This window comes from Hypomesus nipponensis, chromosome 14 (assembly GCF_054491055.1).
Source record: "Hypomesus nipponensis isolate SF chromosome 14, ASM5449105v1, whole genome shotgun sequence".
In the NCBI taxonomy this organism is placed as follows: domain Eukaryota; kingdom Metazoa; phylum Chordata; class Actinopteri; order Osmeriformes; family Osmeridae; genus Hypomesus; species Hypomesus nipponensis.
Window position 1 is genome coordinate 17,795,700 of NC_140374.1, and position 15,740 is coordinate 17,811,439.

The following is a 15,740-nucleotide window of genomic DNA, read 5'->3' on the forward strand; positions in this document are numbered from 1 at the left end:
GGTAGGAAATTAATCAACTAGCTGATTGTTATATGACCCAAAACACAAATTAACAGCAGCCCAATCAGATTACAGAAAGATTATCCAATTATAATAAAGACTGGACAATCGACATCTCACCAGTGCCTAACACAAATTGCTTTGTAATCCTAAAATTGCTTAATTCGTATGATGTAGGTGTGGTGCTAGTGTGTAAGGGGGTAGAATTGCTGTCTGTCCTACTATAAGACTGAGGTACGAGAGGCAGGGTCTATTATCCGGGTCAGCAGAGGGAAGATGAATAGTCTATCCCCCTCATGTATTTGATGATTTCAGCAAGCCCACACTTTACACTAGGGTTCTGTCAGTAAGGGGAATGGTCTGTGATGAATCCCTCCTGGCAAGCAGACTAAGCACCACATGTGAATGTTCACCATCCGTCACTTGGACTCGCATCAGAAGAACAGGTTTCTACTGTGGTCTGTGCTCTTTGCTCAACTCCTCTCACTCTCACTGTTCTCATCTGTTTAATTCCAAACAAAAAGGCCATCCCAAAGCGAAGACAGTGAAAGCTGCTACTGGTTTTCCTTTTAGTGCCTCGTACTGGACTTTCCGTGGCCTTGCTAAGCTAGCGCTTTCATTAGCTGCAGCCTAGCAGTCATCACGGTCACAAGCTAAATTATATTTCTAAATGAGGCAGGGTAAGTTGTGAGAGGATGTCCCTGCATGTTCAAAGCCCCTAAATACTAACAACACAGTAGAACCAGGTGTTGAATCTGATAGTTTAGCCTACACAGAGCAGTTTTAGGATGAAATTTGCCACACCATCACTGTCAAAGACCATACTCCTTTCCAAGTCTGAGGGGCCAAGGCTGGCTAGCTAGTCAGTCACCAGTGTAGTCGGTTGATATGTGAAACCTGATCTGATGGAGATGACAATGAGCCCATTCATAATGCATCAGAGAGTCCAGCCATCAGAGGATCAATGAGCAGCGCTCATCACAGGCCAAACACTGATACGGCCTCTGCCATGATTCACTAATACTCTACCAAACAACACAGGCACTGTGTTGTTTCTGCCCAACCAACAAGTCTGGTGGGTGAAGGTGCCACAGAGTAGAGGCTATGGTCGACAAAACATCTGCTAGTGATTTTGTGTGGCCCATTTTAAAACAAAAATTCAACGGCAATTTTCCCACAAATGTCCACTTCTTGCCCAAATATTATGGTAAATGATTGACATTGATACTGGGAAATCACAAACGAAGACAGCTCACGTGTGGTGGTCCTGTGTGGGTGCAGCAGGAGTTTTTAACGAGTTATTACCTGTCATCTAACCTAGCCTAACAAATGGAGGGGTCTGGATAGTGTGGCCCAGTGCTCACTTGGCCAAGCCTACTTATCCTTCAGGCAGAATCTTATCAATTAGGCCTACTTCAATAGGGACAGATAGGTTAGAGCTAGTGAAAGGGGAGATGCATTAAGGCTTACACTTTTTCTACTCTTTCCATCTGTTCCTTTTTGGATATTCTGCCTTACGAGTGGGTGCATTTCAGATGTAGTTTAATAGCTGGTTCATGCACGATAGTTTGTGAAAGGTTATCCTGAGTTGCCCTCAGACATTCACCACGTGTATCATTGTGCTGTCTTTGTGTTGTTGTATGGGCTCGTTCTTGGGTTGTTTTTCTAGCGATTATGGTTAGGCTACACGGTGGGATGTTGTTATCAGGGACTGTAGAAGCAGACTGCTTGGGTTTCCTGTGTGTTTGAGAGAAAGTGGTCCACAGTGAAAGCCTCTCTAGATACGACTATTCTTTCTCAGCTTCTAATCAAACCTGTGACAGCTGAGAACCTAGAATGAACCCGCCGTGGTTGCAGACTGATAACTGAGAGGTTGTAGCCCTTGTACCATAAGCAAGATCCAGACACAACAGCTGGAACCAGAGCCATAGCCCATTCAACTGCATTCGGATGACACGTATTAGGACTTTGTGTTATTTTTTAACTAAGTTTTTTACGTTAAACCTACAAATTCACCTGCACGCATTGCTTTTGATGGGCTTAAGAAAAAACTTACCAATCTTATGAACTCAAAATTTGTGAGGTGGAACTCAGTATTTGGCAGAGGGCGTCACTAAGGCCATATTGTGCTGCTGTACAAATCACTGTACGCTCCAGTGAACTGCTGCTGATTATTTATTTATTTTCTAAGAGCAGATGGAGCCATTCAGCCAGGCCTTTCTAGGTTACACTCTCCAGGCTAGACCATCTTAGCATCCAGCCATTATTAAGCAGACACACTATTAGATTGCCCTTTCAGGTTTGGCTATGCGTATCATAGAATGTGTGCTTCGAAAAAAAAACAAAAAAAACATTTATTTTTCTGTCTCGGCCCAGTGTTCCCAGAGGGACAGGCCTGAGAGTTCTCTAACTGTGAGGAGCAAAACAGAGGTGAGGGGATGAGAAGCAGAGCAGAGCATTGGAGGGTGCAGATTGACCAAGACCTCAGGGCTTCTCTGGTTACAAACCTCTGCCTTCCTGTCTTTCGAAGAAAATCCGGGCTGGGAATAGAGGAAGGGGGAGGTAGATGAGAAGAGAGAGGATGGGGTGTGGGGTAAAAGGAAAAGGAGGGGTGGTCAAAAAAAAAGGGTTTGAACAGATCAGAGTGAGAGAAAGGCTAGTTGGAGGGCGCAATGAAAACAAGGTCCAATGAATGACACAACAAAGTGTGTTTATATGGTGGTATCCAAGGGATATCATTCTGATTAATATGATTTCATGTAAATAGGCTCCTCCTTTCCGTGTTCGTCGGTCCCAGCACTCTCTCTTCCATCTCCTTTGTCCTCCTCTGCTCTCTTTCATCTTCAAAATGGATTCCTTTAGAGATAAAACAGTAGAACTGCAGAAGTATTAGATAGAGAAAACTTACCATCAAACCTTCAACTAAGGATTAAATAGTGTGAAGGTGGGGGCTACTTAACAGTTTCCTCTTCAGGTTTTGGAACTGATAAATAATCTTAAAAGCTTCGCAGATAAAGTTAACATCAACAAAGTTCAGTTTTGATCGTTCAGTTGCACTCAGGGTAGCTGGCTCTGCCAAGTGACAAGAGAAAGTCACGCGATGGACTCGGCTCAAACAGAAACATGTGTTGTAGTTTGCATTAATACCTAAAGGTAATTTCTTCTTCTTTCCTATTCCTTTTTCAAATTGTGCAACTTTTTGCCAAAAAAGGCAAACAAAGGAAATGAGATCATTTGGGGTCTTGTAAACGGTTATGTGTGTGTGTGTGTGTGTTAACTGACTTTTGTCAGTAACTCGGTCTCCAGACTCAGACAGCTTGCTTTTGGCCCAGTGTTGGTCTATTCTTTGTGAGAATTAGAACTAAGAACCCTTCAGTTCTGCCTGGAACATGTGGGCCTTGTCTAGACTCTGGTTGCTTAGGAATGAAATCCGCTAACCTTAAAATACACCATTTATTTTTCTGGATACTGCAACCGACTGCTGCTGAGATCCTTAAAAAAGCTGTAATTGCAATCATCTTGATGCTTCTTTGGAGGTATCTCTCTTTATCTCCTGCTCTCTCTCTCTCTTTTGTCTCTCTCTCTTTCTCTCTTTGTGATTTAATCACAGATCAGAGGATAGCTGTTTTATCAGGTTAACCCTTATTCAGACGTGGCATCAAACGTCATTTGGGAAACTAATATCATTTTGAGGATTTATATATTGATTTCATCTCTCCACAATCGCTTGTTTTTTGCTCCAAAGCACACAAGGGAGATGTGGGAGGGGGGAAACGTCATATGAAATATCCAGGACCTATACCTTTTATATCAGCACAGTTGTGTTGTGTAATGGAAAATGGAATATGACACAAATTACAGCTTGTTTCCTGCACCCGTCTTATCCAGAAACAGAACCCAACTGTATGACTATGGAACCTGGCAGCTCTGCAGAAGTTCTCAAAAGTTCTCTAAAAATAGCCCAGACCTCATAATCTCTGAGAGAACGGGTGTTTTTTGTTGTTGTTTCCCTTGTTCAATCACTCTGTCTTTCAACTCTCTCTTTCCCTCTCTCCCTCCCTTTAGCTTGTTCTCTCTCTTTCTCCTATTTTTAGTTTTGACTTTGAGGGGAGGGACTTTAGGATTAGGTCTCGTCAGGGCTAATGGTATTGCTGTAAAAGCAGCTCTTCATTGATTGAGCAATCATAGCACTACAGTGTAGTTTGATGCTGCTGTAGATTGGGGGCCAAGCAACAACCTACCAGCTCATTAGCTGAGGTCTGGCCAAACATGAAGTCCCAGATGTTGTGAATGGTGTGCTAACCAACTTCACTGGCCGTGCCCTATTGAAGCGTTGCACAGACCTGCGAACAGATGGATGTGACCAAACAAAAAGACCAGTCTTCTAGTTGTAGACCTGTGAGAATCAGAACTCCTTTCATTCATCTTCAAAGGGGTTTGATGGTTAGGCTGAATGAATCTGAATGACAGAGGACCAGTGAGTGGTGAGGAGACAGTATAGGTCTGACCAGACGTGGTGTCTAGCTATTCATAATGTATGCAATTACTACTTCAGTGTCTCGGTGCACAGAAATAGAACCCCATTAGTTGGTCATTTTTCATCTGATGAATAAATGAAATCCCCTCTGTGATCATCTGGCAGTACTGTCAGACTAATGGTTATTACTCTAGGAGGTTATTTCACCACTATGGTGGAGAGTCTTTACTGGCTAAATGATGTTTCAAGTTCAGATATGAGTCTGTCTAATACACATTTTACAGATAAACAGTGTTCTGTGACACTGGATTGGACTTGAGTCTCAGCAAAAGTGATGTGCTTTGAGCCCGTCCGAATGCACACACGTATCCCAGTTGAGGGTCTGACATTTGCGATATGATCACGTGGAGGTCATCCCTCAGCAGCATGCCTTCTCCAGGCCTGTATAACTGATAGGCCCAACAACCGGCTGTGCAGGTTGTGTGACGCGCTCATGTTTCTGGGGACAGGTGGCAGTGCCGGCCAGTCCCCCAATCTCTTTGTCCACCGTTGGCTTCTGTAACGTCAGCACAGCCCAGGCCGTCTCCTGTCTGCTGTCTGCTGCCCTCCAATCTGTCATTACCCCTCCACGAGCTGCGCAGCACCAATTGTTAAGATCAGCAATTGGACATCACGGCGATGAGGCGTGGTTTGATTATTCATGAACGAGCTACACCTCTTCATTTGAGTAGGTCGCTTTGTACTTTGCTGTACCGTGCTGTACCGTGCTGTACTGTGCTGTGCTGCACCGTGCTGTACCGTGCTGTGCTGTACTGTGCTGTGCTGTGCTGTACTGTGCTGTACTGCACCGTGCTGTACCGTGCTGTACTGTGCTGTACTGTGCTGTGCTGCACCGTGCTGTGCTGTGCTGTGCTGTGCTGTGCTGTGCTGTACTGTACTGTGCTGTGCTGTGCTGTGTGTAAACAGACTCGTGGCCGAGGAGGGTTGTTTCTGTTACTGGTGAGGAGAGGACAGACACAGATGCCCTGCGGTGCCTTCCCAGCATGCTCTCCTCTTCAGTGTTGCCAATGGCTACCATCTTCAATCAACTACTATCCATGTTGTGTGTGTGTCTTTGTGTGGGTGTGTCTGTGTATGTGACCTCCAATCATTGTCCCATTTGTGAGGTCTCTCTCCCCAACCCCCTCCCTCTCATACGCATCAACCAGCGATTGTCATGGGCGCTCTCGGGTGCTAATGCGTCCCCTGAACACTGACCTGGTAACAGTGTGTCAATACTACAGTTTACTCAGCTGCACGCATTGTCAACCAGCTGAACATGGTCCTAATTATGTGAAGGAATTGATGTTGCTCTACATCGAGGTAGCATGATGAGGAGAAGTGACAGTTTGGTGTCATAGTGGTAATACACATCACTAGCTCCCAGACCCAGAACCTGTTTGTGAGACTCTGCCTGGCTTAAAGTTAGAAGCCATTCACATGGAAGAAGAGTGCTCCCCAGCTTTCTGTCCTGCTGGCAGTCACATTGCTTGGCACTCTGGAAGTCTGTGTGTCACTTAGTGTTGGTAAATTCAAGTGTGGAGTAGAGACTACTCATTGAAAAACACGAGCAAGTCGGTTTGTTTCTAGAGGCCAAAGCACCAGAACATGCTGACCTGATTAAGGTGCCATAGGAAATCATTTAGCCCATTTCTCTCCATGCTTCAGCCAGCTGTTCACTTTTTCCTGTCTTATTGAATGTGAGCAAGCAAAGCAAAGACAGCCCCCCCCCACCCCCCCAAAAAAAAAAAACCCCCCCGACTCGATCAGCTGAATCTCATTTCTGTTTCTTATGATTCCAGGGGAGTCATTTGCATCTCTCTCCTCGATTCTCTTGTGGCGGCGGCTCTGTAGTGTAGACGGTTCGGTCTAAGAATAGCCCTCTTTCAGCTGGTGTGGTTGTGTGGATGTCTGGTTCTACAGAGCTGTTCAGGCAGCACCGCGAGCAGCAGCATCCGCTCTGCAGACGGCTGAGTCACTCATCCACATCAAGAGTCTAGTGGTGCCTGGTGCTGCCCAGACTGACTCCTCAACCTCAAGCCCAACAAAGGGATGGCTTCAGCCTGCCAGCACCACCCAACTTAGCATCTGCTTTGCTGGCATCGTTTTATTTTTTTATTTTTATGGATTTGATATTTTGGAAAGTATAATATGTGTTTAGTTTTGTGAATACGTTCCATCAGCTGCTACACGTGCTGCCCTGTCTGCTGTCAAGTGGCATGTTTCTAACAGTAAAGAACTATTAAAGAGTGTCTTGGTTTCATATGCACAGAATATGTTTTTTGAATAGGATTTTGCTGACTGTTTGGCTAACTTTAAGATCTAATTTCCTTCGCTCTAGCGCTCTCACCCTTCCTTCGGCTCTGCCACGTGGAGTGTGTGCTAACAGAACATTTATGAAACATGTTTTGGAATATAAACGAGGCAAACTGATACTGGTCTTGAAACCAAACTCTTTGACGACCCACTTTGAATTATTGAACAGTGTTGTGGCAACGGCATCTTCTCAGTAGCTCAGTCACACATTCTCTCTCTCGTTCTAACACACACACACACACGACACACACATACATACATACACACACACACACACACGTGTAGGGGATTGTGACTTGTGTAATCACAGAAGTTCCCAATTAAATCATGCATGATGCTAAAGTTATGCAAGAGCCAACAACTGAGAAAAGGCGTTGGCACTCCAGTTTGGTTAGTTCTTCATTGGCCATATTCCCCAAACAGAAAGCCACTAATGCAGCCAAGGGTTGGAGCAGGGTTTTTCTCCTAAAAGCTGCAGTTGCCAACTGATGAGGTCAAGCACCGAAATATCGTATTGCTGTACTGGTGGTCATTTATAGTGCTTCAGTAAGTAGCCCATTTTACCAATGTAAAAGCTACTACAATGACCTAAAGTGCCCTCAAAGAGCCCTATGATGCATGCATGATGTTTGCATGATGAGCAGTACTAAAAATGAATTAAGACACACAGTGGATTGGATGTAGTGTTTGTCCCACCATCCCCCAAGTGATCTCTGTGTGAAACACTGCTGCGTAGATTCAACTTCCTCGGCCATCAGAATGCCTCATGTTTGCTAAGATAAGTGTTCCATTTCGTCCTTGTCTGGGTTAGCATACATGGCTGGGTCCTTGAGTATGTTTCTGAATAGAGTTCAGAGCTGGAAATGAACGGCGTCCCGTGGACGATGAAAAAGATGCCTGGGACAGTTCAACACAGACTAGATGTCTGGGACAGTTCAACACAGACTAGATGTCTGGGACAGTTCAACACAGACTAGATGTCTGGGACAGTTCAACACAGACTAGATGTCTGGGACAGTTCAACACAGACTAGATGTCTGGGACAGTTCAACACAGACTAGATGTCTGGGACAGTTCAACACAGACTAGATGTCTGAGACAGTTCAACACAGACTAGATGTCTGAGACAGTTCAACACAGACTAGATGTCTGGGACAGTTCAACACAGACTAGATGTCTGGGACAGTTCAACACAGACTAGATGTCTGGGACAGTTCAACACAGACTAGATGTCTGGGACAGTTCAACACAGACTTTGGGGGGACTGTGGGGCGATAGATCATGACAGTATACATTTTTTTTTAAAATGTTTTTTGAAACATTATTTTCAACCTTCAGAAACTTTTTTATTTTTCTATTTTCAAAGCTTTCTATTGATGAACTGCAATATCATGTCTTGAGAATTCTATTTTCATTCACCTGGGTGCTTTTGATTAAGGCCTGTTATTCACAGATCAATGTTCATTAAGACACTAAAGGTATTGTGCTGATCCCTTTAAAGAAAGAACTTCAAACCAATCTTTTCTCAACATTTATTGATGCAGCCTCTGGGTTGTTAATAAACCCCAATATTTGAAAGTTAGGATGTCATCTTGCTTTCTTTGTGAATTTATGTGAGATTATGTTTATGAATGTAGGCATTACAACAGTTACCACCATTTCCATCAGTCTATTTCAATGACTTCCGTTTCCTTTAAGAATTATTAGATTATTTAAATGTAGGATCATTCTGCATTGGTCTTTCATATGCCCTCTCTCTTTCTATCTAGCAGATGGGCCTTCATTGGGTCCTGCCATATTGAAAGACTTTCCTGAGGGATCATCAAGCTGGACAGAATCACCTTTAGCCTTACCAGTTCCACACACAAAGGCCTCTGAAAAGTCAGTCCACACCACTACCACCGCAGTTCTGCCCTTACTGGGAGATGCTGGGGCCTCCCAGGACCGCCTTTCCCCCTCTCAAGACTCGTCATCTGGGGACTCCCTCCCCCTCAGCCCAGTGCCTCTCCCCTCTCCCTCTGTACACCCCTCACAGGCAGCCGAGGGCTCCGTTCAACCATGGGGAGGCCTTGCTAGACTGGCCAGGGATGTGAAGCTGACTGGCTATGGGTCACTCTCCACCCCGCCTCCCTCCACTACAAACCCTGTTCCTGCCCCAGATCAGCAGCTTCTACATGCAAAGTTCAGCAACTCGTCCACTCCCACCCAGAGTCTCTCCACCAACTTTGGGACCTTATCTCCACACCGTCCTGTCCCTCTCTCTGACCAGAGCACCGCAGACCAACGACCACCCAGCAACCAGCACGACCAATCAGATCATGTCAGTCCGCTCGCACCCCCCAGCCGACCCACTGACGAGTCCAGCTCAGTCTATCTGGATCCCAGGCCCTCCATGGAGCCATCCAGGAGCCTGCTTGACCTTACCCAGCAGAGCCCCAGCAGGGAATCCATGATGCAGCAGGACTCTGCCCAGGGCACCCACCTGCTGCTGGAGCCCCCTGTCAGGAGGCTGGACCCCAGCTTCCTGCCTCTACTCAACCCCCAAACCATCTCTTCCACCTCCTTGGTCGAGCCCACCCTGGTGCCCCCGGATGACTTTTTCCCCACCAACACCATGGAGGTAGACTGGGGGTCCGGGGATTACCCGGAACCAATGTCCTTACTGCCTGGAGACCATGATAGTGACAGCTACACCATGGTGACCACCCTGCCCTCAGACATGTTTGACTTGGATGACTCTGAAGACACGGAGAGCTACGACACCTCTTTTCCTTCCAGGGTGGGCGTGTCCCCTTCCTCCAGGCACCACCTGTTCATTTCCCCCAGTCTGACCACAGCCTACAGCTCCAGTGTAAGGAGCGCCCCTCCCACCGCCCTCCCTCCCCTGTCGTCCTCCATCCGTCCGTCCCCCCAACCCTCCCTCACATCCAGTCACCCCAGGCTGGATCTTACAGCAAACCCCCAGAGCGAGGAAAGCTCAGGTGTCGACTGGTCGGACGCCTTCACCGTGGAACCCACGGACGTGCTCCTGCCGGACATGAACAGTCTGGAGTACGTCACCACCCAGATGACCAAGGACAACTCCAGCTTAGCTGAACACAGGGGCAACGTGACCACGTCCAAGATCTCCTCCCTCGTCTCCATCAGTTCCACTCACATTCTGGCCACCAGCACCTTACCTGTGAACCCCAGCCATCTGCCGACGGTGTCCTACAACGGAACAGCAGAAGGAGCCGATAACTCCACCTGGGTCGAGGAAGGGGCATCCAGTGACCCCACAGGGTTCGAGCCTTACGACACCGCCAGAACAGACCCCCCAGGGGTCACAGTGACGCCCCAATCGGGGAACGTTTCCGTGGTGCTTCTAGAACCTTCTGTAGCTCCGACCCCCTCGATGAATCACTCCATCTGGGATGAGGGGGTGTCCTCGGGTGATTGGTCTAGCCTCGTGTCCCCGACTCCGTCAGTGGACCTGGATATCAGCTCGCTCGTACAGTCTGTTGTGCCCAGTTTTACGCAGCCCTCCGACGATGTCACATCCTCTTCCTCTCTGACAGACATCCTGTGGTATGTCTCTTCAACCGTGTCAGAGACTATCATGCCCACCTCCACTCCTGTCCTGTCCTCCTCTATGGCATTCAGTCCATCCTCTGTAGACATGTTCCAAAACATCACCTCAGCACCCACCGAGCTATCCCACAACACCACGTCCGTGCCCCCGGCGACAGCTGTCATGGCCGACCAGGGCATGACAACATCCGATGGCCTTGTCACAGCTTGGACTAACGACAGCCTGACTACTGTTAACCTAACCACGGCTACCACCTCGTCTCCTGTGCCTACTACTGAGGCTGCTACTACTGTTGCTATGACTACTCAGACGAGCACGACCGCCACCGAGGCCTCGAGCACCCCGACCTCCACCGCCAAGACCACGCCCCCGCGGCCGTACCTCTGTGAGGTCACCAAGCCGGAGTACCTCGTCAGGGTCGGTGAGTGGCAGCAGAGCTTTGAGGACATCACACGAGATCAACAATGCTAACCTCTTGTCGATCCGCATCCCTCCAGAGGATTGGTTACCATACTGAAACAGTAAAATACCAACAATGAGCACCAAGACAGAAAGGGCTGCAGTAATGACGATGATGATGATACTATTTGTGCATGCTGGGTTTGCAGGCTTTCCGTCTGGGGCCACAGTGGGCCACGCCAAATTGCAGATCCGAGATATCCTGAAGAGCCGGTTCAACAGATCCCTGGAGCTGCAGGTACGATACTGTGCCGTTCAACACTGTGGAATTCAATCGTGTGGTTGCCAATGCTGTTCCGTCGTTTTTGGGAGGGGGGCTTGCGTTTACAAAGTGAGATGAGCAAAGATAAGAGTTTAGAAACTCTAAATATGACTACAAATCTGTATCCTACTGTAGCAGGATTATGTTTCGACTGGTAATTGAACAGTATGTATGACAGAGCTAAGCTGACATTGAGCTGAAGCTGTTAGATATGAGAAAACGTCCAGCTGAACAGGGTTACAGTTAGGTGTATGTGCGTACGTCTGTTTGCCTGGTGTAGGGATGCACCATTTCCTGTGCCTCCTTATCTGAACTATGTGATAAACAGACTAGCATAGTTAGATACACCAAGACTCCACAGCCAAGTAGAGGGGATACGGACATAGTATGTCGTCATGCCACAGTAAAAATCATGTTTAATCTCTCTCTTTTTTCCCTCTCTCTCACCTTTCTTTCTTCTATGGCTTAACGCATCTAAACACATTCAAATGAGGGGAAATGCAGTGCGTAAAATGATGCTGACAAGTTTTGATTGTGTGTGTGTGTGTGTGTAGGTGGTGGAACCCCCTCCGAGGTTTGTGTTCCGGGCCGTGTCAGGCCCAGTCGTCTACTCAGCGATATCTGTCATCAACGCTCTGCGCCAGTCCGGCCGTCGCTTCCTCTCCCTCGCACCCAATTGGTCCATACCAGACCGCCAGTACCAGGTCCACTCTGGTAAAAACACACATCATGGCTTCTCAATATAACTCAATCCAGTAGCCATATCAAAAAAAAAAAAAAAAAAAAAAAACTTACGGCGACCATTAAAAGCCATATTTCTGGATGTCCTGACCTCCTGTCTCTGCCCTGGTACTCCTCTGTCTCCAGTGTTGCAGTTTGTACCCAGCCACATAGACGTGCGTGTGTGCAACTTCAGCCAGCGCATCGAGAAAGGCCTGACCATGGCCTACGCCAAGGTCCGCCGCCTCGCACAGGAATCCACCAACTTCACCGTGCAGGTAAACACACGCACGGACACACACACACCGCGCACGCACACACACGCTGAGAGCCAAGACCGCGTCCACTGCTGGAGCCTCCCTTGAGGGTCCAGCATGCTGAAGAAACAAGGAAGGCGGAAGGAACAACAGCCACAGCGCTGGGGGTGTTTACAGCAGTGACTTCTGATTAAGGCCCAGAAAATGGAGACAGATGGGTTTGGGCTGTGTTTGAAGGCAGAGCCCTCAGACCTGAACCGCCTGTCTTCTGGCATTGATTCATCTTGCTTAGCTGCTCACTCAGCCCAGGCGCTGTTGTCTCTAACGCTCGCAGCAGCGATACTGGAGCTTTGACTAAACCCGGGCCGAGAACTGTGCCTGTAGATCTGGCCCGCCTTTCCTCACGGATCTGTTCTGCGTGTGGACGCGTGCGTACTGTAGGTGGTGAACATCACGCTGGGGTCGAGCCCTCTCGCTCAGGCCCGGCAGCAGAGGGAGCAGGTGGACATCACCTTCGCCGTGAGCGACGCCAATGGCTACGTGCAAGGGTCGGAGGTCAGCAACCTCCTCCGGAAGCTCAACATGGTGGAGTTCAGCTACTACCTGGGCTTCCCTGTGCTGCAGATAGCAGAGCGTGAGTCCCCCACACACACACACACAGACACACGTGCACATGCTCCATCCACGGTCTCTAAAGCCAGCGTTCTCTCCAACAGCTGTCCACTACCCAGAGTTGAACACCACCCTTCTGCTCCGCTCCTCCTGGGTCAGAACAGGTAAAGAGAGCCCCCTCACTCTGCCACTCGGAAACGATGGATGACAATGCAGTTTGGCTCCGTCTGTTCCGTGCCTCATCTGTGTGTGTGTGTGTGTGTGTGTAGTGCTCCTGGGTGTGCTGGAGCAGGGTGTGGAGGAGAGGGCCTTCCAGGTGAAGATGGAGCGTCGCCTGGCCCAGATACTGGAGGAGGTGCTGGGCTCGGCCAGACGCACAAGAAGAGCCACCAGCGGAGGAAACAACAGTGTCCAGGTACACCAAACCCTCCTCACTATCCTCTTCCTTCACCCTGGACTTCACTATTCACTGTACTCTGGGCTCCCCTGGTTCAGGTACTTAACCCACTCAACTCAAGGGTGACTGTTTAGAATTCTACAGGATGCGCATTGGACATTATGTGTGTGAGTGGTTACAGGGTGAGTTTAGCTTAATTCTGCTATGGTTTGACGTTATAGGAGGTCTGTTAGTGGTCGGCTCTTTACAACTGGGAATCACTTCCTTCCTCCAACAGTGGGCTGCCTTCTTCTCTGGTGTTTTTTGCCCGCAGCACCCGTCCGCTTTACTAATGGACCCCAGCCTTTTGTGGTTCGCTCCGCACCTGTTCCGCGACTCCCCCCCTCTTCTTTCCCCCCTCCCCCCTCCCCCCTCTCCCCCTCTCGTTTCCTCCAAAGGGACAGGATAGGCTGAGTTTCCATGGCAACGCCACCTATTCATGTGAGGAGCAGCCACTCACAAACACAGTCACAGTATCTCTCTCTCTCTCTCTCTCTCTCTCTCTCTCTCTCTCTCTTGCTTCATTTCTGTCACTTGAAAGCTGCTGTAAGACGCAGCGCCAATAGCAGATCGATTATTAAATATCGTCTGTCTTCCTCCCTCTTCCTCGATCTCTGCCCTCTTCCATGTCTCCCATCTGTTCCTGCATGTCTCAATGTCTCTTCCTCGGCTCGTGGATGCTGGTGAGGAGGTGGATCCTGTAGATGTGTCACCAGGGCCCCTGGGCGTGACGGTGGGCAGCTGTGAGCAGGCAGCTGTCACAGTGATGAACACCATCCTGTCTGAGGCTCTCTGCCCCAGACACTGACCTCTAGCCTCCCTATCAGCCCTCGGAACCCCACAGAGCACTTACAACACAGAGAGGCACACAGACACACACAGACAGGTACACACACACACACGTCTTATCTCTGCGCTGGACCTTAGTGTCACCTAGGAGTTATGATTAGAAGTTTAATTTTAGAGGCTGTTTTATGAGGTGTCACTATCCTAGTTTTTTCCTTCCAAGGTTTCCCCCCCCCCCCCCCCCAGGTTTAATCAGGAGGCATACGCTCGCATGGTGATTCTGTTCCCTCCAACAGACTTGAAAGAAAACGCCTTCTTGAAATAGGCTGCTTTGTGGTTTATCATTTTGCATTTCAAAGACGTCACTTCAGCCTCTCTCCACGAGGCTAATGACAGCTCAGATCAAGATATTCAGTTGTTCTCCACACCACAGCCAACCACACAAAGCCCTAACACCCACAGAGAGAGGACGTACAGGACAAAACTGGGAGAGAGAGAGCCACGGCTCACACATGTTAATTATGGTTCAACTGGTCATTAGAGAAGCAGGGAGGCAGGGAGGAGGAGGTGAGGAGCTGGCAGGGAGGAGGAGGTGAGGAGCTGGCAGGGAGGAGGAGGTGAGGAGCTGGCAGGGAGGAGGAGGTGAGGAGCTGGCAGGGAGGAGGAGGTGAGGAGCTGGCAGGGAGGAGGAGGTGAGGAGCTGGCAGGGAGGAGGAGGTGAGGAGCTGGCAGGGAGGAGGAGGTCAGGAGCTGGCAGGGAGGAGGAGGTGAGGAGCTGGCAGGGAGGAGGAGGTGAGGAGCTGGCAGGGAGGAGGAGGTGAGGAGCTGGCAGGCAAGGGTTCAGGTGGGTTAACACGCAGGCAAACATCTCTCCACTCCAGTAACTGCAGCCACCGTAATGTGGGTTTGATCTGCATGAGCGAGCACATGGCCTGGGCTGAGCCTCTGTTCAAACCCTCCCGTCTGTCTGTCTAGGAATGTTCCCTGAGCAGTTACGCAGCACTCGTAGGGGAGACATGAAGGCCAACATCAGGACTGAAAGTTCTGATCCTGTAGCACATGGTGCTGTTGATACTGGTAATTGGTTAATTGTGGAGGGATGTTCCTCCAGTGGTTTTGTTTACAATAGTTTGTGTGTGTGTTCCTTTACCTCGTGCCCTTCCAGATGGTGCGGACGGCCAGACTGGTGGGTCCAGACCAACCTCTAGAGATGGTCTACTTTGTGGAGGGTCCTAGCGGAGAGAGGCTGCCTGCTGTCACCACGGCAACCATGCTGAACAGCCTGGACGTCCAGAGGGCAGCCATCGTCCTGGGTTACCGCGTGCAGGGCATCCTGGCACAACGTGAGTCTGCCCGGGCATTTACACGCACACACACATTCAACCACCTTAGTCTGCCTGGGCATGGGCATGGCATAGCATAAATCATGCGTAAGTTTATAGGTTTGATTCATAGATTAAAAGCTCTATTTCAGCTCCTTTATGGTGATTAGTTCCCCCATGACGTCAAGGTGGCCCAGGCCGATCTGAGCTTGCTCATTGGTAGGATTAGTAAACAGGAAGGAGGAAGCAAGGATCACAGGAAGGAGGTGGATTAGAGGCCTGTGATAATCAGCCCCTCATTCATCAGTGACGGGGTGTCAGCATGTCTGGTGTCACAGATCTTAGTTCTGCTCTCTTTCTTATGAAGTTCTTAATCACATGTTCACATTATTCACAAGCTCTGATCACAGCAAATCTACGACAGAGAAAGGCTGAATTGCTCTCTGGCTGAATGTATGTATAGTAGCCTTTGAACTACTTACC

General features: G+C 48.8%; 1 protein-coding gene across 1 annotated transcript in view; it reads left to right on the forward strand.

Annotated features, from left to right (window-relative positions):
• LOC146258930 (UPF0606 protein KIAA1549-like) overlaps positions 1–15,740 on the forward strand; it is a 31,058-nt gene that overhangs the window by 3,038 nt on the left and 12,280 nt on the right. Inside the window, 8 exon segments of the mRNA XM_084671807.1 lie at positions 8,602–10,824; positions 11,012–11,100; positions 11,679–11,838; positions 11,992–12,122; positions 12,543–12,735; positions 12,818–12,877; positions 12,983–13,128; positions 15,101–15,278. Coding sequence (XP_084527933.1) covers positions 8,602–10,824; positions 11,012–11,100; positions 11,679–11,838; positions 11,992–12,122; positions 12,543–12,735; positions 12,818–12,877; positions 12,983–13,128; positions 15,101–15,278 — 3,180 coding nt within the window.